The 25031-nt window shown below is 53.0% G+C and overlaps 11 protein-coding genes across 11 annotated transcripts; 3 read left to right on the forward strand and 8 right to left on the reverse strand.

The window, feature by feature from the left end:
• Positions 1–365: 365 nt before the first annotated feature.
• Positions 366–2191, reverse strand: A1O1_01245 (uncharacterized protein; the record flags this gene model as incomplete). Its single annotated transcript, XM_007722158.1, has 3 exons — positions 366–1340; positions 1464–1967; positions 2018–2191. The coding sequence occupies 3 exons, from the start codon at positions 2189–2191 to the stop codon at positions 366–368; spliced, it is 1653 nt and encodes a 550-aa protein (XP_007720348.1).
• An 810-nt stretch (positions 2192–3001) lies between these two features.
• On the reverse strand, positions 3002–3436 carry A1O1_01246 (uncharacterized protein; the record flags this gene model as incomplete). The annotated part of the gene is made up of 1 exon (XM_007722159.1): positions 3002–3436. One exon carries the CDS (start codon positions 3434–3436, stop codon positions 3002–3004), a length of 435 nt encoding a protein of 144 aa, XP_007720349.1.
• A 1155-nt stretch (positions 3437–4591) lies between these two features.
• On the reverse strand, positions 4592–5507 carry A1O1_01247 (14-3-3 family protein; the record flags this gene model as incomplete). Its single annotated transcript, XM_007722160.1, has 4 exons — positions 4592–4951; positions 5007–5094; positions 5146–5420; positions 5478–5507. The coding sequence occupies 4 exons, from the start codon at positions 5505–5507 to the stop codon at positions 4592–4594; spliced, it is 753 nt and encodes a 250-aa protein (XP_007720350.1).
• A 1699-nt stretch (positions 5508–7206) lies between these two features.
• On the forward strand, positions 7207–10374 carry A1O1_01248 (calcium-translocating P-type ATPase, SERCA-type; the record flags this gene model as incomplete). The annotated part of the gene is made up of 3 exons (XM_007722161.1): positions 7207–7324; positions 7375–7532; positions 7585–10374. 3 exons carry the CDS (start codon positions 7207–7209, stop codon positions 10372–10374), a joined length of 3066 nt encoding a protein of 1021 aa, XP_007720351.1.
• A 724-nt stretch (positions 10375–11098) lies between these two features.
• Positions 11099–12013, forward strand: A1O1_01249 (uncharacterized protein; the record flags this gene model as incomplete). The annotated part of the gene is made up of 1 exon (XM_007722162.1): positions 11099–12013. One exon carries the CDS (start codon positions 11099–11101, stop codon positions 12011–12013), a length of 915 nt encoding a protein of 304 aa, XP_007720352.1.
• A 596-nt stretch (positions 12014–12609) lies between these two features.
• Positions 12610–14905, reverse strand: A1O1_01250 (uncharacterized protein; the record flags this gene model as incomplete). Its single annotated transcript, XM_007722163.1, has 3 exons — positions 12610–13094; positions 13161–13761; positions 13820–14905. 3 exons carry the CDS (start codon positions 14903–14905, stop codon positions 12610–12612), a joined length of 2172 nt encoding a protein of 723 aa, XP_007720353.1.
• A 589-nt stretch (positions 14906–15494) lies between these two features.
• Positions 15495–16751, forward strand: A1O1_01251 (uncharacterized protein; the record flags this gene model as incomplete). Its single annotated transcript, XM_007722164.1, has 1 exon — positions 15495–16751. One exon carries the CDS (start codon positions 15495–15497, stop codon positions 16749–16751), a length of 1257 nt encoding a protein of 418 aa, XP_007720354.1.
• A 142-nt stretch (positions 16752–16893) lies between these two features.
• A1O1_01252 (uncharacterized protein) lies at positions 16894–18600 on the reverse strand (the record flags this gene model as incomplete). The annotated part of the gene is made up of 1 exon (XM_007722165.1): positions 16894–18600. One exon carries the CDS (start codon positions 18598–18600, stop codon positions 16894–16896), a length of 1707 nt encoding a protein of 568 aa, XP_007720355.1.
• Positions 18601–19154: 554 nt separating this feature from the next.
• Positions 19155–20183, reverse strand: A1O1_01253 (uncharacterized protein; the record flags this gene model as incomplete). Its single annotated transcript, XM_007722166.1, has 1 exon — positions 19155–20183. One exon carries the CDS (start codon positions 20181–20183, stop codon positions 19155–19157), a length of 1029 nt encoding a protein of 342 aa, XP_007720356.1.
• A 556-nt stretch (positions 20184–20739) lies between these two features.
• On the reverse strand, positions 20740–21694 carry A1O1_01254 (uncharacterized protein; the record flags this gene model as incomplete). Its single annotated transcript, XM_007722167.1, has 2 exons — positions 20740–20797; positions 20856–21694. The coding sequence occupies 2 exons, from the start codon at positions 21692–21694 to the stop codon at positions 20740–20742; spliced, it is 897 nt and encodes a 298-aa protein (XP_007720357.1).
• Positions 21695–22517: 823 nt separating this feature from the next.
• On the reverse strand, positions 22518–23270 carry A1O1_01255 (ER membrane protein SH3; the record flags this gene model as incomplete). Its single annotated transcript, XM_007722168.1, has 2 exons — positions 22518–23161; positions 23231–23270. 2 exons carry the CDS (start codon positions 23268–23270, stop codon positions 22518–22520), a joined length of 684 nt encoding a protein of 227 aa, XP_007720358.1.
• Positions 23271–25031: the final 1761 nt, after the last annotated feature.

Here is a 25031-nt window from a genome sequence, read left to right on the forward strand (position 1 = left end):
CAGAGTTCTAAGACGTCGCCGGCGATCAACACCGCCAGATCCAATTTCCGAATGCGGGCGAGACGGACGCCACGCGATCCAAGCGTTTCAAGGCCCAGAAATCCTCGCCAGTGATACGCGCCTAGGACGCCTTATAAAAACTGCATCACATCACAGCTGGAGTCTCTGATCTCTAATGGCAACACTTTTCGTGCACGCTGTGTGTTTGGCGTCGCCCAGCGTTCACACCCAAGCCTGTCACATATCCGCGGTTCAATCAGGGGTCAATTTGTGGAGAGGGTCCGTATGCTATCTATCACACTGGTCAATATCAACAGCGACGATCCTTCTGGATTCTAAATAGATTATATTATAAGGTGGACGTTTTATCTCAGCTTCGTCATGCTCAGAATGTCATGTCGATGGAAGAACTCCCGGCTTCGTTTGCCGTACACATACATTGGAACACTCAATAAACAGATGACAATCTCGATGCTCCCGAATATGATGAACAGATGTCGGATCCGGATCGCAAATACCCAGTTGTAGGCATTGTAGGCCAGGATGAATGAGAAGATGTTCTTGAAAATCAGCAGATTAGTGAAGGCTTCCACGGCGATGTCACGATGGGCGTCGAGAAGATATTGCGCCGAAGCAATGGCGCCCATGACCATGCTGATGATGATGAAGGCAAGGAAGACATCCGGGACAATCCACCCGTACCGCGCGACATCTTGAGCGGTGATTCCAAACCCGTAGAGGCCGATCGCCGAAAAGGCCAGCGTTGGGATGACCAGTAGTATTCGGAACTCAGGCTCATATTTCCCTTTGTTTAGTCGGATCATAAACTTCGTCATCAGCTCGCTGTACAGGCCAGCCAGGAGAAGGCCAAGGATGCTGCCAATAAACGCGCTGGTGTACATTTTGCCAGCCTGCTCTTCGTTGAAGAACAGTGGCGGGCCCAGGAAGATCATCGAGAGTATGACGCCGACCATGACCGTCCACCCAATAATCACACCTTGGATCAAACATGCCCACGCGACTGCCGGATGGAGAAATAGTGGGAAGGGCCGAAAGAGCAGCTTGAAGAAGGGTTCGTCGGTCTTGCGTCCGTTGAAAGGCATCAACATCCTCACCCAAGACACCTTTGGTAGTTCTGTTTCAGAAACACTCATCGAAGGCAGCGGTTTCTTGTCCAAATCCCCAGTGCTCAATTTAGAATCCTGAGGCAAGGAAACCTCCGACGAATCTTCGGAGAGGAGATCCAGATCAAGGGAGTGTGCGCGGCGGTAGGCAGTCTCGGGCACAAAAAAGAAGAGCAGGAGAAAGCCTAGTGCCATGAAGATGGCCAGAAGATAGAACTGTTGGCACAGATTAGCATTTTTTCCTCTAGCCAGCCGAGTGTCCTTGAGTGTGCGACGCACTGCCCGATGACTGGACACGGAGTAGAGTCATACGAATGGAACAGAAAGGACAACACTCACACTCCATTGCCATCCGATGTGGGCCGCGATCATACCCACAAACACTGGAGTCAAAAATGCCCCTCCGAACAGGCAGGTATTTGTAACCGCCATTCTCGGCCCACGCTCATGCACAAAGTACAAGTCGCCTACGCAGGCATTCACAAGTGTTTCGAATGGCGCCAAAGCAACACCTTGGAACACTCGACTCCACAGAAGACTGGCGTAGTTGTGTTTGAAGTGCGTCGAACCGCCCCAAGCAGAGGTAGCCACCATCAGAAGGGCCCCAAACAAGAAGAGATGTCTCTTGCCCCATACTCTCGCAGATGCCACAAAAAGCCAACCAGCCACGCCGACACCGCACAGATGGTAGGCGGTGAGGAGCGCGGCATCTTGAAAGGTCCGCTTGAAGAGGATGGCAAGGGTGACCGAATCAGCCGCAAGAAGAGGAGAGGCAGTAGTCGCGATACATGATACGAAGCAGAGGATACCGAGAATCAGGTCGCGCTTCCATAAAGGCCAGTTCTGGGCTCATCAGCTTCAGTGCCGCCGAAGGGAGGTCATGACGGGCTCACCAAGGGATCATTTGGATCGTTAGATGGCTGAGGCACCAAGATCATACGGCCGCCTTTGTCCCTCTTCAGGTTCTGCGCAGTCTCCAAAAGCTGAGCGTGTCGCTGGTCCGCATCGTAGACGTATACCGTACCAGGGACATGTTCCACCGGTGGTTCGAGGATGCCGAGAGCCATCGTTGTGAAACTTTGGATTGATGAGACCAGTCGCCACTCACTTGCTTCCTATATTGAACTTGGAAGTCTCATGGCATGGACAACATGCACTTGACAAACGCCTGTCCATGAGCTCTTGACGAGATACACTGGCAGGATATACCTAGCGATCTGCGGCCAAGCCCCAGTACTGCCCCCCGGCCAGTACTATTGATAGTAGATAAAAGTAGTAGCAGAGTGCCACTAGGACTGGGGCGTCCACATTGAGGATCGCATGCCATGGGTCCTTTCGACTTCGGCCCGGACCTAGGATTTCGGACCTGGGATTTCGGACCCTGGACAAGAGACAGCACTACACCCTACAACTTGAAATAATACAACCAACCTACCCACCTTCCACCATCAGGATCCTACATTTTTGTACATTTGGAAGAGAATTAGAGCCACAGGCACTGCCTTACCAGTTGCATGTCAAGGCTTTTTGTTTCAATACCAATGTGACATGATATGCTCCGATTCGGCAGTTTTCTCCCAAGTCCTTTCCTGAAAGCTGGATCGGGCAACCATTGGGAGATTTGGTAATGCAAAGAGTTCTAATAGGACTCTTAGGAAAATCAAGAATTGTTCAAAGACTCTTCGGCCGAGCCCTCGAAGGCAGATCCTCTTGACGCCAGCTCTGCCGTATGTACAGTGGTATGCAACACGAGACTGCACCTCTTGTCACGCCTGCTCACCATCTCGCCGCTGGCCAACGTCGGACTCGCACCTATCCTCCACAGCATGTCGTTGGGGCCCACCATCTTCGATGCTTGGTACATATGGCATCAACACTCATTTGCCCTTGGGAGATCCGTATTTGAACTCATTGAATGATTCGCCGATTTTTGTGGGAGAACTGGGACGTTGATCTTCTCCAATGCCCTCCTGATCATATCCTTTTGGGTTGCCCGTGCTCCCACCCTCCCGATACGCTCCGGATTCCTTCTTTCCCTGAATTGTGCCTCCATATGCCTTGGTACCTGTGGCTGTGGCACCTGCGTTTTCGTAGGCATTCTCTACGTTTCGGACCCCTTGCGTCTTGAAAGCGTTCGAAGGAGTTCCGCCCGGCTGTGGTGAACTCTTTGGCCATACTGCGTACACCAATCCAAGCGTAAGACCGCCGAGGGCCAGTCTGCGGCCAAGTGAACCAGACCCTCGAGGAACGCCGGGTTTGTGTCTTCCTTGGCTGGGGTTCGGAGGAGCGTCACCTGGGCCTCCAGCAGACATGGTAGGCAGCGTGAGTAGAAGGTGGGTTCGAGGGTAAAGTACACCTCCAGTCTCCCAGGGTGGATGGATGAAGGGAGGACTGTTGTCTCGATAGTAGCTTTTGAGGGTAACGCCAATCGACCTGCAGACTGCAATGGGAGTTTGAAAAGAGGAAGTGACGGAAGTAAGATGAGATCCTAGTACTAGGTTGAGAGACGCGGCGGCCTCATTCAAATAGAAATAGCTCGAGGCAGGAACAAGTGAAGCATTGATACCTACATTATGACGCACTGCAGTCCAAGGAGCACGTCTCCGTGCAGTGGGCCAAATCAACCTAGCCATCATGACTGGCATCTTCCGACGCATTACGCACTGTAAACTGTCTAGGAAGGACGTACCTGATCTGAAGTACCTTGGGTACCTTGGTAGTCATGCTAACTTCGGATACGATGATGTTTTGCAAAGCAACAAGTTCAAGTTGTTGTCCTGGAGGCGGAAACATGATATCACGACTTCCGTCCAATGCCAATCAGGGCACTAAACACCATACTACGGCCTGATTCGCCAATTCACATAGCTTAGAGCTTACCACAGATTTAGTAGCCACTGTTCACTAATGGGTACTTAGTGTACTACTACTACTAGAGTGATGACTTAAGCTGCCACCTGACCCTCGATTTCGGCATGTTTCAGGCCAGCCACAATCCTGTCATCTTCGAGGACAAAACAGCCTCGACAACAGCCTCACAGGAGGAAAGCTCTTCAAGAATGTCCAAACGACAAAGTGTGATTGTGGACCTTTCGCACGCTTGCTAACTCCACTCATCCGTCCATCAAAGCTAAAGCTATGTGGTATCGCAGGAGACTAAAGGGGAAACCCAGTGTTGCTCTCAATAGCATTTGACATAAGAGGAGAAACTTGGGGAATGTGCCCTGGCCTAAACTCTTCGCAGGGTTGTCTCTCTCTCTCTCTCTCTCTCTGCCTTTATCTCTCCCCTGAACAAATCACTTGACCCATGCCAACCGCTGCAATCACTAGAATTCGTGCTCGAAAGGACAAGCGGTGCAAAGGATCTGCCTCTTGAACAATCACCTTGCCACAGAACATAGATGCTCGTAGGCGGGAATCATCAAAGTGGTGGATAATGCACAACTGCCTAGCGGTCATGAATCTTTCTAGGAAGCAGGAGCAGCTTCAGTCTTGTCCTCTGGCTCGGCAGGTGCAGCAGCGTCGGCAGGTTTCTCGTCCTTGGAGGCTTCGCCAGCGGGACCGGCCTCACCTTCACCGCCGTCAGACGACGTCCACAATGTCAAGTTGTCTCGGAGCAACTGCATAATCAGGGTGCTGTCACGGTAGGACTCCTCGGAGAGCGAGTCGAGTTCGGCGATCGCATCATCGAACGCTTGCTTGGCAAGATGGCAGGCACGGTCGGGAGAGTTGAGGATCTCATAGTAGAAGACACTAAAGTTGAGTGCGAGGCCCAGACGGATTGGGTGCGTTGGAGTCAATTCAGTCTGTGCAACGTCGGTGGCAGTCTAACATGTGGATCAGTTATGATGTTTCAAATGGCGCGGAAGGCAGCTGTCCTACCTTGTAAGCCTCATGGGCAGCGGTGGCAGCAACCTTGCGCTTCTCTCCCGAGGCAAATTCGGCGAGATAACGGTGATAGTCTCCCTTCCTGTCGATTGTGTCAATCAAGGTGCTGGGACATACAGTGGCGCACGCTTACATCTTGTGGTAGAAGACCTTGGACTCTCCAGACTCGGCCTTTGGGATAAGGGCTTGATCCAAGACGTCGAGGACATCCTGGCAGACTTTCTCGAGCTCGGTCTCGATCTTCTGACGGTATTCGCGGATGATGCCAACGTGCTTCTCCGAGCCCTTGGATTCTTCCTTCTGTTCGATCGAAGAGATGATGCGCCAGGAGGCACGTCGAGTGCCAACCACGTTCTTGTACGCCACGGACAGTAGGTTTCGTTCGTCAACAGACAGCTCTCCGCCCATCTAGAACACATCAGATCGTTGAACCATCGTGTTTGATTCGGATGATATTGAACGCACATTGGCTACATCTTTCATGTAGTTAACCATTTCATCGTAGCGTTCGGCCTGCTCGCAGAGCCTCGCGAGGAAGGTTTTGCTGGTTCAATGGTCAGAGGACGGCTGAGTTGACAAATAGGGAGACACTAATACCTTTCGCGCTGTGAGTGGCAGTCAAGTCAGCAAGGGGTCTTATCAAGAAGAAGGTCGGGGTGTGGACGAGCTGAGCCCAGACTTCCCGGCGGGGATAAGAAGGGACTTACATCAGTAGCGCTAGCCATTGTATCGATTGCTGAAGGACTTGACAGAGAGGAAGAGAGTGTGGTTGAACTGAGAATCCAGGTAGAGTGGAAGTTTGGACGACGGTGGATGGAAATGAAGGAAGAAACTGAGACTGGTGATGGGAACAGCGCAGTGTTTGTGTCTTGCGGTGATGGGATTTAGAATGGGGTCGCGCAGGCTTAGGAACAGCAAGTGCTTAAAGCTGATGAGAGCCACTGGCAGCCAGCACTAATATGACTAGGCTATCTTTGGATCCTGAGTGGTACACAAGCGCCTCACATCACAATTCACTTGGTTTGCATTAACCTTGAACTGCGCGGCGCTGCGGTACGTGTCCTCTGCTACTTGACTGCCATCAGTTGCTTATGTTTGTGTCTGCCAACTACTTTGACCAGCAGAAGAACCGCCGCAGATGATCTGACTCATCTACTACTGGTATTAAAATCAGGCTGCTCTGCTTCTGCTCTTGCTTGCTTTTCAGTACCGCATTCTTCGACAAGTCAGCCAACTTTCCTGCTAGGCTCTGTTGTCAACTCGTTGACCTGATGCGTACAACTGATAAACAACGACATGACCCCGTGCCCTTAACTCACTTGGACGAATATCTCTGTCACCCGTGTCTCTCCAAGCCCATTGGGGCCCCGAATATACATGCCATGTGCCCTCGAATATGAAGAGACCCGTGTCCGAAGGCACGCTATCTGCCACCGCTTTTTGGAGATGCTTGCCGGAGCTGTTTATCACCCACATTTAGTGTATTCTAGTGGTCTAGTGCATCTACCACCAAGATTAGGTAGGTACTAAGACCCTGCTTCTAGGCAGACACCCTCCTTATACGCACCCTAAGGTACCTATAGTACCTCCTGACAGATACCCTTTTTGTAGCGCTCGTAGGCACGTATAAGGTAGGTAATTTTACAAGCAAGCAGTAGCAGACTTACTCTATTCCGGCCAAATCGTCGTCATAGTAGCAGGACTCGGAGTTACTGTAACATCCTGCTTTTTGGATCGGTGTTCTGCAGCGGAGCCCTCAAACGCCAAATCCGCCTCACGAATGATACGATGATGAAAGTACTACTCGTGTACAATGTAACTTCTGTACACTTGCTCTAGACGATTAGGTAGCAAAGTAGTACTACGCGGTATAGAGAGTGCTGGGTTAAAAGTTGTCCTCTGTAGACCCGCCCTTGGTCTGAGATTCATCTTTCCCTTGGCTGCGCCAGTCCGCGGCGCCGTCTGGAATTTTCGAAAAAACGCCAAACACCACCGTGTCCAATTCAAGTTCTCCGCGTGGGGCGTTTCCTGTCGCATTCACTCTTTTGACGTATATCTCTAGATCGCAGATTAGACGGATAAACTATTTGAGGCTTACGGTGTGCATGGATATCCAGAGGACCTTCACAGTTCTCCCAGTTCGATCCATTTGTCAATCAAGCCACTCTCTTGAACTTGCCTAAGTCCGTCCATCATGGATCAGGCCTATGTGCGGTCGACCGCCGAGGTCTTGCAACATTTCAAAGTTAGTGAAGAAGCCGGTCTGTCCTCTGTGCAAGTTGCAGAAGCGAGGAGAAGATATGGAAGCAATTGTGAGCCCCAACACCTAAATCCCCTGTGGCATATGTTGACCTTCTTTCAGCACTCCCCGAAGATCCTCCGACACCGCTTTGGCAACTGGTACTGGAACAGTTCAAAGACCAGTTGGTTCTGATATTACTTGGTTCGGCGGCCATATCGTTTGTGCTGGCCTTGTTTGAAGAGTCCGAAGACTGGACCGCATTCGTGGACCCAGTAGTGGTATGTTACAATGACTCTAGTCCGACGTGGACTGCGACTGACATCTGGCCAGATCCTGACGATCCTCATTTTGAACGCAGTTGTTGGCGTCACTCAGGAAAGCAGCGCGGAAAAGGCAATTGCAGCCCTGCAAGAATACTCTGCAAATGAAGCGAAGGTTGTTCGAGATGGAAAAGTCCAAAAGGTCAAGGCAGAAGAGCTGGTTCCGGGAGACATTGTAACGGTTTCGATTGGAGACCGGATTCCAGCCGACTGTCGGTTACTGTCCATACAGAGCAACACATTCAGAGTCGATCAAGCTATTTTGACTGGCGAGAGCGAAAGCGTCAGCAAAGACTGCAAGCCTGTCAACGATCCGCAAGCTGTGAAGCAAGACCAGGTTAATATGCTTTTCTCTGGAACGACTGTGGTCACCGGGCATGCTGTTGCAATTGTTGTTCTGACTGGCAGTTCTACTGCGATCGGTGATATCCACGAAAGCATCACATCCCAGATCTCGGATCCTACGCCGCTCAAGGAAAAACTGAACGACTTTGGGGATAGCCTTGCCAAAGTCATCACCGTCATCTGTATTCTGGTCTGGCTCATCAATATCCAGCATTTCAACGACCCATCGCACGGTGGTAGCTGGGCTAAGGGCGCCATATATTACTTGAAGATCGCCGTGTCATTGGGCGTCGCCGCCATCCCAGAAGGTCTCGCCGTAGTCATTACGACATGTCTCGCCTTAGGAACCAGGAGGATGGCAGCAAAGAATGCCATCGTCAGGAGCCTGCCGTCTGTTGAGACATTGGGAAGCTGCAGCGTTATCTGCTCCGACAAGACGGGTACTCTGACCACAAATCAGATGAGCGTTGAAAAGATTGTCTACCTCAACGAATCTGGCACTGATCTGGAAGAAGTGGAGGTCAAAGGGACCACCTTCGCTCCCGTCGGGGACCTTCTCTACCAGGGCAAAAAACTCGAACATCCTGCTGCAAGCTCGAATACCTTGAAGCAGATGTCGGAAGTCCTCGCCCTATGCAATGAATCTCGCCTAGCATATGACGCCAAAACCAACACATTTTCGAGCATCGGCGAGCCTACAGAGGGAGCCCTTCGAGTCCTCGTTGAAAAGATTGGCACGGACGACATATCAACCAACAACGCTATGAGGAATCTCTCCGGAGCTGAGCGGGTGCATTTTGCCAGCAAATACTACGAGGAGAAACTGCCGTTGCAGGCTATGTACGAGTTCTCCAGAGACCGGAAGAGCATGTCTGTGTTAGCCGGTACCGGCGAGGGGCAGAAGCTGCTTGTCAAGGGTGCACCTGAGTCCGTTCTTGAGAGATGTTCTCACATAGTGCTTGGCTCAAACGGAAAGAAAGTCCCTATGACGAAAAAGCACTTGGCTCTCCTCGGGGAGGAAGTGGTCGGTTACGGGCGGAAGGGGCTTCGAGTTCTTGCTTTGGCGAGTGTGGAGAATATCAACGGCAACGCACTACTTGGAAAAGCCGAAAGCACAAAGGAATATGCTCAGCTCGAGCAAGGAATGACTCTGATCGGTCTTGTCGGTATGCTGGACCCACCTCGTCCTGAAGTCGCAGCCTCCATCCGGAAATGTCGAGACGCTGGAATCAGAGTCATTGTTATTACTGGCGACAACCAGAACACCGCCGAGACCATCTGCAAACAAATCGGGGTGTTCGGGCAGGACGAAGACTTGACCGGAAAGAGCTTTACTGGCCGAGAGTTCGACGCGCTGAACGATAGCGAAAAGGTCCAGGCCGTCAAGAGAGCGTCTCTGTTTTCCCGTGTCGAGCCCACGCACAAGTCCAAGTTGGTGGACCTGTTGCAAGCCGCCAATGAAGTGGTGGCCATGACAGGCGATGGTGTCAACGATGCTCCTGCACTGAAGAAGGCCGATATAGGAGTTGCTATGGGCTCCGGCACCGACGTTGCCAAACTGGCCGCTGACATGGTTCTTGCCGATGACAACTTTGCCACAATTGAGATTGCCATCGAAGAGGGCCGCACCATCTACAGCAACACCCAACAATTCATCCGCTACCTCATCTCATCTAACATCGGCGAGGTGGTGTCCATTTTCCTGACGGCGGCACTCGGTCTGCCTGAAGCACTGATCCCTGTCCAACTGTTGTGGGTGAACCTGGTGACTGATGGTCTCCCAGCCACTGCACTCTCATTCAATCCAGCGGATAATGATGTGATGCGACGGACACCTCGAAAGCGCGACGAACCTCTGGTCAGCGGATGGCTCTTCTTCCGATACATGGTCGTCGGCACGTACGTCGGCGCCGCCACAGTCTTTGGCTATGTGTGGTGGTTCATGCTCTATGAAGCCGGTCCCCAGATCACATTCAGCCAGTTGCGCAACTTCCACCAATGCTCGACTCTGAACCCACTCTACGCCAACCTGGACTGCTCGGTGTTTGCGCCCACCTCCATCTATACGCGCACAGCCTCGACCATGTCGCTCTCGATTCTGGTAGTCATCGAAATGTTCAACGCCATGAACGCCCTGTCCTCCTCGGAGTCGCTTGTCACCATGCCACTCTGGAAGAACATGAAGCTGATCTACGCCATCTGCCTGTCTATGGTGCTTCATTTCGCCATTCTCTACACTCCATTCCTCCAGGCCTTGTTCTCCATCGAACCACTCAATTACACCGAGTGGATGGCCGTGCTGTGCATTTCGGCACCGGTTATCCTGATTGATGAAGTGCTGAAGTTCGTGGAACGGTTGGTCTTCTTGAGTACCACACAGGCACCTCGTACAGCGGTCCAGAGCAAGGGGGAGGGGAACGGGCACGTTGCCAATGGAAAGGTCAAGGCGAGTTGATCAAGATATCGACCGCCTGTACTGGATAGCAAGAGACATTCCCAGCATTAGAACTATAGACGGCAGTCCTTGTATATAGAGATGCATTTTGAGCGAAGAAAATTGAATTATGTGAACGCTTCCAACAGTCGTAATCTGTCACATTATAGTCTCCCATAATCCTTCCCTCTCTGCTCAGTCTGCAGAGGATGGCATCTTTGTCATTGCCCTGCCAGAAATGCTTCTGTCCAGAAGTAGCATTCGGACGAACCCCACATGTTGCCGAACACGCCCTCTATCATTCATATCAACAAGGCTCTGTGCAGACCCCACGGGTACCCCGAATCGATAGTTACAGCATCTTTCTATCCTGTCCATCAGCAAAGCATATGGCGGGGAACGACATCAAGTATCAGACAGTGTCGTTCATGGTTCATCGTCCTGAGAACATAGCCTCAGCTTGTTTCTGTGACTGCAATCCACACCGTCTGTGGCCGTCCTTTCTGAAGCAGCTTCTTCCCGGACTCGCCCACTCTCCTTCTTTACCAGGCCTCCATCGACTACCCTTCGACAACGATCTACACCTACCTCTGTAAGAACTCCAAGCCACAGAGCCTCGCCCTACTATCTGAACAAGCCTGAGGATCGCGTGCCAGGCACGGCTATATCTCAAGACATATCTTACACAACACCTCTTCCGACTCAACAGGACACACACACACACACACACACACACACCCACACAATGTCTCTAAACCGAATCCTCCTGATCGGCGCCTCAGGAAACCTAGGCAGCCTAATCCTGAACCACCTCATCTCCTCTCCGTCTGGGTTCCAAGTGATCGTCCTGTCCCGCGAGTCCTCCAAAGCCACATTCCCACAAGACAAAAGGCTAGAAATCCGCCGCGTGGGCGACGACTACCCTCCCGACGGCCTGCAAGCGGCATTCCGCGATGCCGACGCCGTCATCTCCGCGATCTCCATGGCCGGAATGCACCAACAGTACAAATTCATCGACGCGGCCATCGCCGCGGGCGTCAAGCGGTATTTCCCCACCGAATTCGGCCTAGACGACCTGCCCGACTGGCTGGTCGAGTTGAGGCCGATGTTCCGCATCAAGCATGATGTCCGCGACTACCTGGCGGCCAAATATGCAGAGAAAGGCCAACAGGGTCTGGAGTGGACGGAGATCGTATGTAATGTGTTTTTCGAAATGGGCGTGATGTCGGGCTTCTTCCAGTTTGACTGGTCGAGTCGAACGGCGACGTTGATCGATGGCGGCGACGCGAAATGGGTCGTCACGACGCTGGACACTGTGGCGCTGGCCGTGGTGAGAGCCCTCGAGAAGCCCGAGGTCACGAAGAACCGGTTGTTGCTGGTCCAGGACTTTCGGACGAGTCAGCGTGAGATCTTGGATGCGATTGAGCAGAGGACCAGGGAGAAGTGGGGGGTTCGGCACGTCCAGTATGCGCCCTGGTTGGAGGAGGTCAAGAACTTGGTGAGGAGGGGCGATGAGAGCGCCCTGCCGAAATTGACTTTTGCCACTGTCGTGCCTGGTAGTCGGTGGGAGGATAGAGAGGAGTTTGCGAATCGTTTGTTGGGCTTGCCGACAAAGTCGTTTGATGAGGCTATGGACGCTGCGTTGAAGAATGTGGTGTGAGAGAAGGGGGGAAGGGCCAGAAAAACGGGGGCCCGCTGACGAGGACGAGGATGAGGATGAGGATGAGGATGATGGCGTCAGAAACCTTGCTACAAGGTTGTCCTGGCTGAGCAATATGCTTGTCAAAGAACCTAAGGACTGTGGCTCAGGGTGATTGAGGCCATGAAGAACGGTCAAGGCTCCCTGGGCCATGATTTACAGACAATATTCATGTCCAAAGGCGACAAGACATACTCAACAGGGTGTCTGCTCGCAGCTCATCTCATTGTTGCAGCTGCCATGTCGACGAGAATCATCCCACGCCATCTTGAAGGATCACCAGATCAAATTTGTACGTGGTAGACTCCCTGACATTCAATTCTCAGGTTGGGCTCGTTGAGGCATCCTGTTGTCAAGGCCTGGTGAAGTAGTCTACACATTCCAGAATGCAGCATCACACATCGCTATCTCGCTTGAACACGCCCATATGCATTGAGAACCACAACCACCCAAGCCATCTCACACGCTGCGCTGCGCCATGCTCTGCTATGCGCTGCCACCCATCCTGTGACAAGACACAGACAGGGAGGGAGACAAAGAAGCAAGCTTGAACCACATCATAACTGCACACCCCAGAAGCCTTTGCCGCCACAAACGCCCAATGTGCCCATATTCGGCGCCCAACTCAGGTTGCTTACTTCGTACCTACAATCCCAAGCGGCAGAAGGGCCTCTTTCCTGAGTGGTACCAAGGCCACCTGCGGCTCCTCCTGCAGGGGTGGGCAGATTCCCCGTCGAACCCATCAGATCCCAAAGCAAGACACAGCAATCGTCACCACCGGACGCGAGTAAGCCGCGCTGGGTGTGACTCCAATCGATGCAGTTGACTGATGCGGCGTGACCTTTGAGTTCGAGAAGAGCTTGCCCTGGTTGCCGGACGTCGAGAACGCGGATGATATTGGAGTCCTGAGAGAAGGTTGCCAGAAGATGGCCATCGTGCGGCGAGGCTGCGATACGGAGCAGCGGAGGTGGGAACGAAAGCGTCTGCACACCGGACCCGGAGGTGCGTGTCGGTGAGGTCGATAGAGAATCCGGGAGTTGTGCTAGAAAATGTATATTAGACCGGCAACCTTGGAACGGACCAACCGTGCTGCACCTGGATGACTTACAATTTCTGTCCTGCTGCTTCTCCGATGGTTCGTATATGATGGTGCTATGTTCAAGACTCCTTAAATCAAACATCCTGACACTGCCATCCGCACCGCAAGACACAAAGACGTCAACACTATTGGCGCAGAATCGAACATCGTACACCTCTTTGTCGTGCGCGATGAGTTGTGTCTTGGCCGTTAGAGTTGGAATATCCCAGATTGTGCACGTCGTGTCTATGGACGAAGTGATGATTAGTGAGGGCTGCACGACGTTCCAATCCAACGACGTGATGGGAGCTGTATGTTCAGGTGATTTCGAGTTCGACAACAAAGCCAACGGGGAGAGCTTCGCCAAAGGAGCGGGTTTTGAGGTCGCCGAACGAGTAATGGAACTCGATGCATATGCAAGTTGGTCGTTTGGAAGCGACCATAACCGCAGGTGGTCGCCGGATGTAGCTAATAAATCAGTCGTCTGTTTGTTCGAGGAGGGCGGCTCCCAAAGTATCCGCGTTACGGGATATGCGTGCGTGGCTTCTGCCGTCTTGACAAACTCCAGCCCTCGCTCACCATGGGGGTTGTCCGGGTCTATTTGTGTCCGCTGGGTATCTAAGATTTGAATCTGCTCAATCTCGTCAGCCGCTTTGTTCTTCCTTAAAGCCATTTCAATTGCTCCTCACGTGGTTGTGATTATCTTCCAGGTAACTGCCAATGGCGACTTTACCCGCGGAACCATTGTTCGACCGCGGCGTCCATTTGCACCAATCCACCGCGTATACAGGCCAAGGTGCAGCGTAATGGCTGTTCTGCGGGTATTGTTCAGAATCATTTTCCTGCGCCACGTTGGGGCTCATAGGGATCTCGGGCAGCCCTGGGTCGGTTCGAGGCCTGATGTCTGCCAGGCCCAAGGGGGAATAGGAAGACGGCGCTGAAGGAGTATGCGGTACATATGCGCTGGAAGCAGAGGAGTATCTCGGTTGTTCGGGAGTGTTGGAGAAGGGCTTGTATTTTGGCTGGTCCATTGCTCCAGGACTGGACCTCGAATAGCTGTGCGTGTGACTGAGCATCGGTCTGGCCGAGAGCGGAGTTTGCTGCATCTGAGTCGAGATCTGAGGGAGAGTGGGAAGAGTGGGCGCAGTGTTGCTGGCCGCGAGAGGAGGAGGTCGACTGGAAAGACCGGGTTGCAGTGTTCCAGGAACCGGGTTGCTCGCGACGCTGTTGGGATGTTGAGGAGTCGAGGGTTCGATTTTGATGGACAACCCTTCACCACCGTAGGCTGGCGGTGCACCATAGTGATGCACGCCGCTCATGGCCGTTTCCTGCTGGTTATGTTGGCTCATGTGGGATTCGTCTCCCCGGCGAGCTCCTGTGAGAGACCGCGTCAAGGCTGATTGATGTTGATATTGACCGGGCTGCGAGTCCGCAGGCTCAGTTGGCTGCCCTCCAGAATACGCAGTCGGGCCAGGTCGATAGGGGATCACGGTGCCATTCCCACGGGCATTGCCATTGCCGTTGGTGTCAGGTGGAGAATGAGGTTGGTAGGATCTATTTTCGGGAGCCGTGGTGGGCGATTCGGTCTGGGTACTAGGAGAGTCGTTCCACTGAGGGATTGGAGCGCCAACAGAGCTCAGGGTCTGGCCGGCCGAGTAGATGGCGTTGGCAGCACTGTAGTAATTGTCGTGGACGTACGCGTGGCCGTGGTCGTGGTGAGGGTCGGAGAGATGGTGCTGGTGCTGGTGCTGGTGATGGGGAATGTGAAAGGGCATAATCAAGAAGAAGAACAACAAAAAGTCGATGTTGTTATCGCCGGCCCATGTGAGTAGTCAGTCAGTTACAGGTGAGTGGGTGATTCTCGACTTGTTGTCGACTTGACAGCCGCCGGGAAGATCTGACTGCGTCTGTGGCTGCGTCTACGTCTGCGTCTTGTCTTGTCTGGTCTCGTCTGCGCTTCAACGACTGCGTTCGTCAAGGAACCAACCAACAACCTGAACCTCTGCACGACCTGAACACGATTCCGCCCGCAGCAGTTTGTCTTCCTCCTACCAAAGTCCCTCGTGTTCGATCGGTATATCATCTGGGGGTTTAATCGTCCGGGGTCTACAATGCTGCTACCATCGACCATGAAAGAGGGAGGAACAGACTACAACTGATCAAGGCTCATCGCAGGAGATCGCATATTCCTGACAAGGTTGCAGTCTAAGAACTACATCTGCCTATACAAGACCGTTAAGCCTTCAGCAGCCTCGTCACAGGCAGTTGCTTGACGTCCATCTCTTATCCTTTGTACTCCTGTTGCCATTCACCCTCCTTCCATCATCCACTATTTGGACAATTCCATCCTAGGCACCGACCGAGATGGCCCCTCTGTCCCAGGAACCAGTCTCGCTGCTTCTCCTGCCGGCGCTTGTGCTCGGGTCTACAACGGCATCTTTGATATCAGCATATAAAAAGACATTCGAAACTCTCTTCCCTAGACTGGTCCAACCCAACACTCAGGCGATTTCGCGACTAGATGTTGCCATTGCCCTGTCTCCATCCTACCCACCTTCGCCCAACATTCCCCGTTCCGCGCTCTTCATTCCAATCCAGCGACTACTGGCTGAGACATACAGTCTGATCTGTGCCGTGGCCGCCGAGACCAAAGTCGATCTAGACTTCCCGGGCGGTCTAGACGTCCGGATATTCCTCCTGGAGACTCGGGTGGACGAGCTTCCTCGAGGGCTTAGCGGCACGCAAGTCCTCTCCGGTCCCGTCGTTGATATTCAGACTTTTGCACTAGCCGCGCGTCCATACACGACCATATACTCCGTCGAGGGGGAGGTTGGCGAAGGCCTTCTCAGGTCACTCATTACGGCATGGCAATCCAAGAAGAGCAGAAGCGCCCCGCCTGTTCAGCGGCTTCCCAGCGGGCCTGCCATAGTCCAGCCTTCAGCCTCCCAGACCGCCGTCCATGAAGACGGCCCAGTGACGTCGCACAAGTCAGTCGCTGTAGGGGGCACATTCGACCATCTGCACATTGGCCATAAACTTCTATTAACGGCTACCGTCCTGGCTGCTGAGCCGTCGAACCCTTCATCGCCGACAGAGGCCCCGCGGCTCGTCACCGTTGGGATCACGGGTGACGCCTTACTCGTGAACAAAAAGTACGGATCTGTCGTTGAACCATGGTCGGTGCGCCAACAACGCACCGCAGAGTTCATTGAGTCCATACTGGTCTTCCATCCAGACGTTTCCTCCATAACCAAAACCGAACATATCGACCAGCCCGGGCCGAACGGAAAAATTGTCCGTGTCACTTACGGCGCTGACATTAGCATCAATTATACAGAGATATCCGACCCCTTCGGCCCGACCATTACAGACGAAGGGATCAGTGCCCTGGTGATCTCGGGCGAGACCAGGGCCGGCGGAAATGCCGTCAACGACAAGCGCAAAGAGAAGGGCTGGAAAGAGTTGGAGATTTTCGAGGTCGACGTCCTCGACGCAAGTGTCGCGATGGACAAGGACGAAGGAGATGGACGGAAGAAGCAAGAAAGCTTCCAAGGCAAGATCAGTAGCACCGACATCAGAAGAAGGCTGCTGGAGACGACGAGAGCAAGTGCTGCTGGATAGTAACGAGGACAAATGACAATACTTGCCAGGTCCCAAGTCATAAGAAACTGTGCCCTCAGCTGCCATTGATGTCGCGACGCTGTGTGACGCTGTGTAACGCTCAAACTAACAATGACTCTCATACCCGGTCGTACAGCCAGCTTCAGGTATGGGAAAGCAAGAACTCCGGGCCTGGTTCGTCGTCCTCGCTTTCAGACGTATGGCCGTGGCCAGCTCTGGGCCGTGACCCGGAGCTGACATTAAGGGTGTCCAGCTCCGGCCTAGAAGCCATGAATGTCGAACCGCCATCAAGCTCGTTCTGTTTGGCCCTTTCTGAGCCCTGACCAAACTCTCGCAGTGTATCCTCCAGACTGTGGTTGCTGCTTTCTCCTGGACTCCGCGGCCCGCGTCCATTCGCCTCGACGAGGCCGCCGCTCAAGAGGTCCTCATGCGGAGCATCTTCATGCCCGTCGTCAACCAGGTTGCCCTTGCCCCTACCTGAAGGGTGAGCCGACTCACTATTTTCCAGGCCGGCCGTCTCTTGGAGCAAGTCACGGGCTTGTTCAAAAGCGGCGAGTTCAGCACCAATCGAGCAAATAAGGAGATTCCAATTCTTCACCTCGGCTTGAGTGAGAGCCTCCTGAAGAAAGGCAATGAGCGCGTCTAGCTTGTCCAGAACGATCCGCAGCGAGGCGTCTTCCGCTGTCGTCCCGAAACCCGGGGACAGAGCATCGCCGCCCACATCCAACGCACGAAGCTGAGATTGAGACAAGTCCATCGTCTGGGTTCGAAGGTTCTCCTCAAAATCCCTCACGCGAAGCACCACGTCCTGCCACAGCCCCGAGCCTTCTTCCAGTGCTTGCTTTTCCTTCTCAACGTCCGCTTTCCGAGCATTCAGCATCTCAACCTCCGACGTCCATTGCTCCTCGGCCATCTGGAGAGTCCGCCGCTCCGGGTTCAGCGCGTACATGCCAGGATCGCGAGCGGTGCCCAAGCTCTGCGAAACAGGGGGGTTGTGGAGGAAGGCCTTGACCTTGTTGTCGTTCAGACGCAGTGAGTCCGTGAACGAACTAAGTCTTGAATCTCGCGAGCTTTCGATCTCACGCGCCCGGATGACCAGTTGTCTATAGCGAGCCTTCATTTCCAGCAGGCGTGCCTCCAACTCGTCGATTTCCTGTTCCACCTTCTGCGCCTCCGACCGTAGACTAGCCGCTTCGTTCTCGACATTCATGCTCTGTATCTCGTCCTCCAACAGCTTCTTCTGGCCCTTCAGATTGGACGCCTGCCTCAATGCATCTTCTCGCGCCGCGACCTCCTGGTCGATCAGACTCAGTTCCCAGTCCTTCAGGCGGGCGAATTGGGCCATAGATTTCACTAGTCCCCGTCGAGCTTCGCGCAATGTGAGTTTCCTGTCTTGCGGTTGCCGTACAGGTATCGTCTTCGCTCGTGTCTGTCGCTTGGGCGCAGTAGCTATGCCAGTGGAGGGCGTGGGTGTAAGACTGCCTGCCGAAGAGGTATCGTTCGTGTCGCCTGCTCCTACGCCGGCAAGCAGCCCTTCGGATTGCGCATCGAGGAGGCTTTGGAGAGTCCGTTCGAGAGCTCGAGCCGCTCTTTCGACAGGGAGGAAGGGGTCATCGTGGCGCACCACCAAGGAGGACGCCGCCAGCGGTTGCGGTTGAGTGGTTCGACGGGTAGACAGGGCGGACGAAGTATCGGCGCTGTGCGAAGAGGCTGCCAATGACTCTCGCAGGAGGATCCGCGGCGGAGACGGAGGAGTAGTCTGCGACGACGCAGGCAAGTTGTTGTCGTACTGTGGAAGGACGTCGCCGGGGGAATGGGGGAAGATGCGCTCAATGAAGGACTTCTTCATGGCGCCGACAACAACGATAACGACAGAGGAGGTGTGGAGGCGACAGGACCAAGACGAGGGAGACACCCAGTATATACAGGACGGTTCAGGTCATTGTAGTAGAAGGAAGTGCAGACAGTAAACGAAGACAGGCTGCCGGATTGAACAAGGGTCGCACAACTTGAATTGTGGCAGACAGACTTGTCATATGTCCAACACAGTCAGTTACATTCATGTGCCATTGCGTTAGTTTGACAGATACCGAAGTCGAAGTCGTCGACGCGTGATCAGCAACCCTGGTAAAGAATCAAGGACGTCCTTGATTGTGAGGCAAAGACGAGAACTGTTTGTCATCACATGTTATGTCTCTATACTTGCAACCCGCTCATCTCAGTATGCAAACAACCAAGCACACTGGCGTCAACGTCTACGTCAACGCAAGGCTGCCACCCATGGTATCACAATTTCCAAGTGAACTCATCTCACGCAACAGTCGTTGTGAATTGTTCTCCTACCCAAACATAGTAAATACTGCTACTTCATACATTCTGCATCATCTACACTGCCCCTGGGCTTCATGATTGTCGTATCTCAACTACGACTTTGCCCTTCGCATGTCCGGTATTCAACCGTTCGAAGGCTTCTTTTGCCCTCCCAAAGTCAAACACACTGTCGATAACGATATCTTTCTCCGGATCAAGCTTCGTTGTTTCCTCCAGCCACTCCTTCCTGGCATCAAGTAGGATGCATTCGTATGAGTTGCCGAGCCCCAGGCGGCCCAAAAGCCACCTGAGGACCATCCGGGGGTGCGTCAGGTACAACGCACTACCGCCCACACTTGATCGAGAAGTCTTGTCTCCCACGATGGTCACATATTGGGGCGCGAGTCCAATACAGTCTGTGCCACCGACACAATCGGCAATAGCGTGCGGCGAGAATTTCTTGACAGCATCCACGACCGCGGTGGGAGAGGTGGTGTAGTCGACGGTTTCGGTGGCACCCATGCCCTTCACATATTCGACATTCCGGCCGCTGCAGCTGGCCAACACCGTCCAACCCAGAGACTTCGCAATCTGGATGGTATATATGCCCGTGGAAGAAGAGCCGCCGAGCACAGCTAGTTTGTTCTCGGACGGAATGGAGGACTTCATGAAGGGTTTGCACTTTTCGATAACAGTCCGTGCCGTTAGATAAACCAAGGGAAGGCTAGCGGCTTGTATCCAAGAAAGATGCTTTGGTTTTCTGATGATGCAGGCCTTCTTGGTGTCAATGTGAGCGACCTCGGTCAGGAACCCGGTGCCATCCAGAGCCACCGTAATGCCGTAGACTTCGTCACCCTTTGCAAATTCAGTGCCCTGGCCAGCAGCCAGTACCGTGCCAGCAAAGTCTCGCGTAGGCACCTTCGGTCCGTTAAGATAGGGCAACGAGTGTAATGGCAGATTCATCAGTTGAATGTCCACCGGGTTCAATGAGGTGGCTTGAACTTGTACGAGAATGTGGCCAGGAGAAGGTGTGGAAGGAACATCTGTCGTCGACAGGACAAGAGTATCTGGATAGGAGGGTTTTGAGTATATCCATGACTTAACGCGCGTTGTCTCAGGCATGTTCCAATAGATAATCTGCGAACGCTGCAATGAGTGGTACCTAGAGTGAACCCAGAGAAGCCGATGCTGTCAAATGCCTCGTAACTGCGTAAGGGGATGGTGGGGTATCTAGGAAGCAAAGCGCGGATATGAGTGCGAACAGTATATGTTTGGAAGAATACTGTCATATGTACAACATTTCCGATCAATTCGAGGTGTTGATTCTGTCGAGTTCTGTTGGGTTGTATTCTGCGCCACTGGGATTCGGAGCAAGAGAGCGAACGGGTGGAGCCGCATTAGCCGAGCGAAGCATCCGTCCATCATTGCCACTGGTGAAGGCCACCGCAGAACTGATGATTGGAATCATCTCCATGACCTTGTAGAATATATTTGTTCCATTGAGCTCGACGATGAGGCCATCCAAAGCTGACAGCTGACGCACACTTCAGCCTCATGACTTGAGTCTGCTGCTGGACGTTCACGGACAGCCGCCTCAAAGCAACTGGACAAGAGAGAGATGAGTTGGCGATATTGTGCGCAGGCATTTCCAATCAGGACAGAATAGTCGGTGTCCCGTTCACATCAACAGACGCCAGGCACCGAGGATCAGAGCTGCGGTACCAGTACAGACACCCCTGCCATAAGAGTTAGCATATTATTCTCCAGCAACCAGAGACCGGGATTTGAACGTACATGAGCCACTGCAGGGTCGAGAACTTGACTGCCTCGACGCGTTCCCGAAGTCCGGCGACCTCCTGCTCAATTCTGGCTTCGGTTTCCTTGATCCGCATTTCTTGGCCGTTCGCTTCTTCTCGTATCCTCCCCTTCTCGAGATTCAGGTCTAAGCGGACGCTGGCCTGCGTGCGACCGATCTCGTCACGCAAACGAGCGTTCAGTTTAGCCAGGTCACTAGACAACCGGTCGTGGCTCGACCGGGTGAGTTGTGCTTCGGTGCTGTCAGCGTTGGACAGCTCGCTTCTCAGTTTGGCAAAGTCCACTTTCTGGGTGTAGGTCGTTCTCTCGGCATCTTCTTTCAAAACCATGGTCCGGGTGAGATTCTGAATGGACTCTTCTATCACGTCGTTGAGCACGCGCATCATAGCCACTGCCTGCTCCTCGCTGAACCCCTCTCCCTTTAGCCTTTGCACAAACTTCAATGTGTCAAAGTGGTGTTCTTTCCTTTGCACAGCAGTCGTCGAGAAGGCTTTCCGTGCGGATTTATAAGTGGCAACGTAGACGCCATTATGTCGAATTGGAGCCGAGTTTGCCGGCAGCGGCTGGGCATAGGAGCGAGGTCTTCTCGTAGAACGGGGGGCATAAGAAGCGCTCGACGCAGCCGAGCTCTTGACAGCGCTGGTATGTACCGTTCTAGGCTTGGAGGCCGTCTGAAATGATGTTACGGTGGGTTTCCGTTCGATCGCAGGGAAAATGTGAACGGTCTGCGGCGCAACCTGCGCAAACGAAGTCGTGGTCCAAGTCAAGCGAGGGAGGAGGAAGCGTGGCAATTCTGCCACTTGTTTCGAGTTCGCCATGTCAGGAAGACGCAGAGGCTTGAAATATCTTGTCGAGCAGGGAGGAGAGGGCGAACAATACTAATGCAACGATATACCTTGGGCGAAGGAAGAGAATACCTAGGTAGTCACGGTTTAGGGTCGGAGAATATAGGTTCGTAGCAGGCTGACAGGAACCGGGACAAATCTTGCAAATACTCTTGAATGCTCCGCGGACTCGTCTTTGGACCAATCATATTGTCCTACTTCCCCGGTTTTGGCCTCTTATTCTGTGCCACGATCTTTCCTCACTGCATGTCATCCCTGCATCTTCGTGACCATACAACGTCGATGGTCCATTGCCGACACTCTGATTGACGTCTTCTGACATCTCCGCTGCGAGCCTCAAATGATGAGTCCGTGACCATACGCCATATCATGAGATATACGACATCTCAGGGTCTTGAACAGCAATGCCGGTATCAGACGGGGAGGGATTGCTTTCACTGATGATCTGGTCTGCGGTCAGACTGCTATCTGAGCGGGCTGGTACACTAATGTACAAGCAAAGTCGCCTTCTGGGAGACTATTTTGATTCCAGCCCGCACAATAAATCCTTGCAGAGAATCCCACTTGCAGTCTCTGAACCGAAGGTCCATTCTAAGGGGAAGATACCGAGTGGTGAACACCCTTGTTACAACACCAGCCACTCAGGTTGACACCGGAGCCCTTGTCCCTTGTCTGCCAACCGGTTGAGAAAAGCTTCATACCACGCTGGAGATCCGACGACACGACATTCGGTCCACAGAGACAAAAAGACACCTGTAGTGCCCAGCTTCTTTTACCTCAAATCTCCCAGTCTCGCTCATTTTGTCTTCTTCCCCTCCCGCGCACTGCTTTGTCTCTTGACAGGTGCCGCAGCAGCCTCGCTTTCCTTCTTCTCCCGCTCCGCCTTCTTCCTGGCTTTGGAATCCTTGTTGGCCCGCTCCTCGCTGCGCTCAGCGTACCATTGGCCAATCTGCAAGACCAAGACTCCAACGAGCACCAACGCAAGGATGGTGTTGCTCGCGGCCAGGACTTTGAGATTGTCCTCTCTTCCCAGCACACTATCGCCGGTGTCCGCATCATAGCCGGACAAATCCACGTTATCGCGCTGATCCTCGGTCAGGTCCTGCAAACCCAAGCCGTACGTCCCTACATCGACAATCCTCAGGCCCTTGATGATGTTGGCAATGTACACGATTACCGCAACCATGTAGAGGACCAGACTGCCGCCGTCGAACAGCATGTTAGACTCGCTCGGCTTGTAGAGCTTGATCACAAGGCCCAGAATACCCATGCTGAGCATGATGTGTAGGATCCTTACAATCAAGTTCGGCGCATTGTGCAACAGCTTTAAATGGGTCTCGACCGCGTCGAAATGCGAATCGGGCGTTGGCAGCGAGGACCACAGGAGCGGATAGTCGTAGGGAAAGAGCGAGAAGATGATGCCTAGGAAGAAGGAGACGGCTGTGGGAAGAGAGAGTATGTCAGCGCATATGTATCATGCTGCCGCGGACAAGAGGTGCTTTTTCTTACGGCAAATGATGAGAAATGTCGCGAATGGAACAGACGGCATTTTGGTTTGGTTGTGCAAGCGTTTGGCTTGAAGCGCCGGTGATGAAAGGGAGCGCAACGATGCCAAAGGTCGGCGATGATTCAACGATAGTTGGAGCTGCGATTGGATCACAGCTTAAGAACTACTGGTGGTGCTGGCAACCCTGATGGTGTCTCTCAGATCAAGTAGTCGCGGAAGGTCGTGTGCGAATCAGTCGAAAGCGCAGATCTCAATGTACACGGTAACAGAGGCTGGAGGAAATTGAAGCGACCCAAGATGCAGAGCAGAGATGAGAACAGATTTCTTTCGAAGCAGGCAGCATAATCAGACGGAGAATTGCGGGCTGCAGTGCAGTGGTTGATGCCCAGCCTGAGGAGCTTGAACGCACTGCAGTTAGTTCAAGTTGTTCAATGTTCTGATGTTACATTTCTCCACCAACTTTGAACCTTCAAGAGATTGGCGATAACGATCGATAAGGCCAGAACGGAAACGGAGCATCTCTTTATCCGGTGTCCGACTCGCCGAGTCCCCAACTTGAAGTTCACTTTTCGCTGTCCTTCATTTCTCATCTTCATCTTCATCTTCATCTTCATGTGCTGTACCAATTGTTCTCAACCGGCACCATGTGGCAGCACCAAATGTCGACCCCTGACGATGGGGCTGAGTTGTTCTCATTGACGAGTGTAAGCAGATTGTGAAGCATAGCTATTCATGAAAGCATCAACCCTAGAGTTGTGCGTTCTCTCCACCGCCGATAGGAGACTCTCATACCAGAGACAACACGATGTCGTTCTCGATGCATTTGGGAAGATCTCTACAATACACGTTGGATTTCTTGGACCTGAAAAGCACTCGCTACCCAACTACAAAGTAGCTGACCCTCTCAGCAGCAAGGAAAACAACATCCATCAATTACCTGAGCGACCTGATCACCTCAAATGTCGGCTGTGCCGGGGTTCGGTCGTCCACCCTGTCTGTCTCAGGACGTGCGAGAACCATTCGACCCTCATGTACTGTATACCTTGATCAACGATCCCCGTGACCCTGCATTATTAAGGGGCCCAATGTACCTCATACCCCGGCGTTCGGAGTATCCCCTTTTCGGTAGGTAATCTACGGCGGCCACCACGATGCGCTGTTCACTAAGGGAGTAAACTACTGCATTATATCAGCCATGTCACAGGGCGGACCGCCAGCAGACAGCCTCATCATCCATGACCCCAAAGGAGAAGAAAGCTAGGCAGCAGGAGACGAACCGTTACTGTATCACCGAGTTACCAATTGATTCGGTACCGCAGCTCTACCGGATTTCTCCAGTCTCTGCAGTCAACCCTTTTCGGTCTCTCTGAAAGCGCCAGAGCCAGATCTGCAGTACAGTTCATGTTCTCCCTTACGTAGCATGTCGACGAGACCACAATCTTGAGGGGAAGCAAGGCCATCAAAAACGTAGGCGCCGAGCCCCTCCTCCCAAGGACACTTCTCACAATACACTCCTACAGCCGAGTGTCATGGGATACATATGTACCCACCAATCCAGGTCTTCCTCCATTTCTATTCGCGAAAGGGAGAACCGAGTGTACCAAAACAACCAGACTGGGACGATCGATCCAAAGATCCAAAGCTAAAATCAAAAATAGATTCCTCGTTGGGCGCGTCCAGCTGGAGGAGGCTCAAGCACCAAATACTCACAGAAGTATCTCCCAATCACTACTTCGCGACTTGATACCGGTCACACGTGCTCGGGTACAAGGAGTTATGTCATTCTGAGACGACTGGCTGTGG

This window comes from Capronia coronata, assembly GCF_000585585.1.
Source record: "Capronia coronata CBS 617.96 chromosome Unknown acBCG-supercont1.1, whole genome shotgun sequence".
NCBI lineage: Eukaryota > Fungi > Ascomycota > Eurotiomycetes > Chaetothyriales > Herpotrichiellaceae > Capronia > Capronia coronata.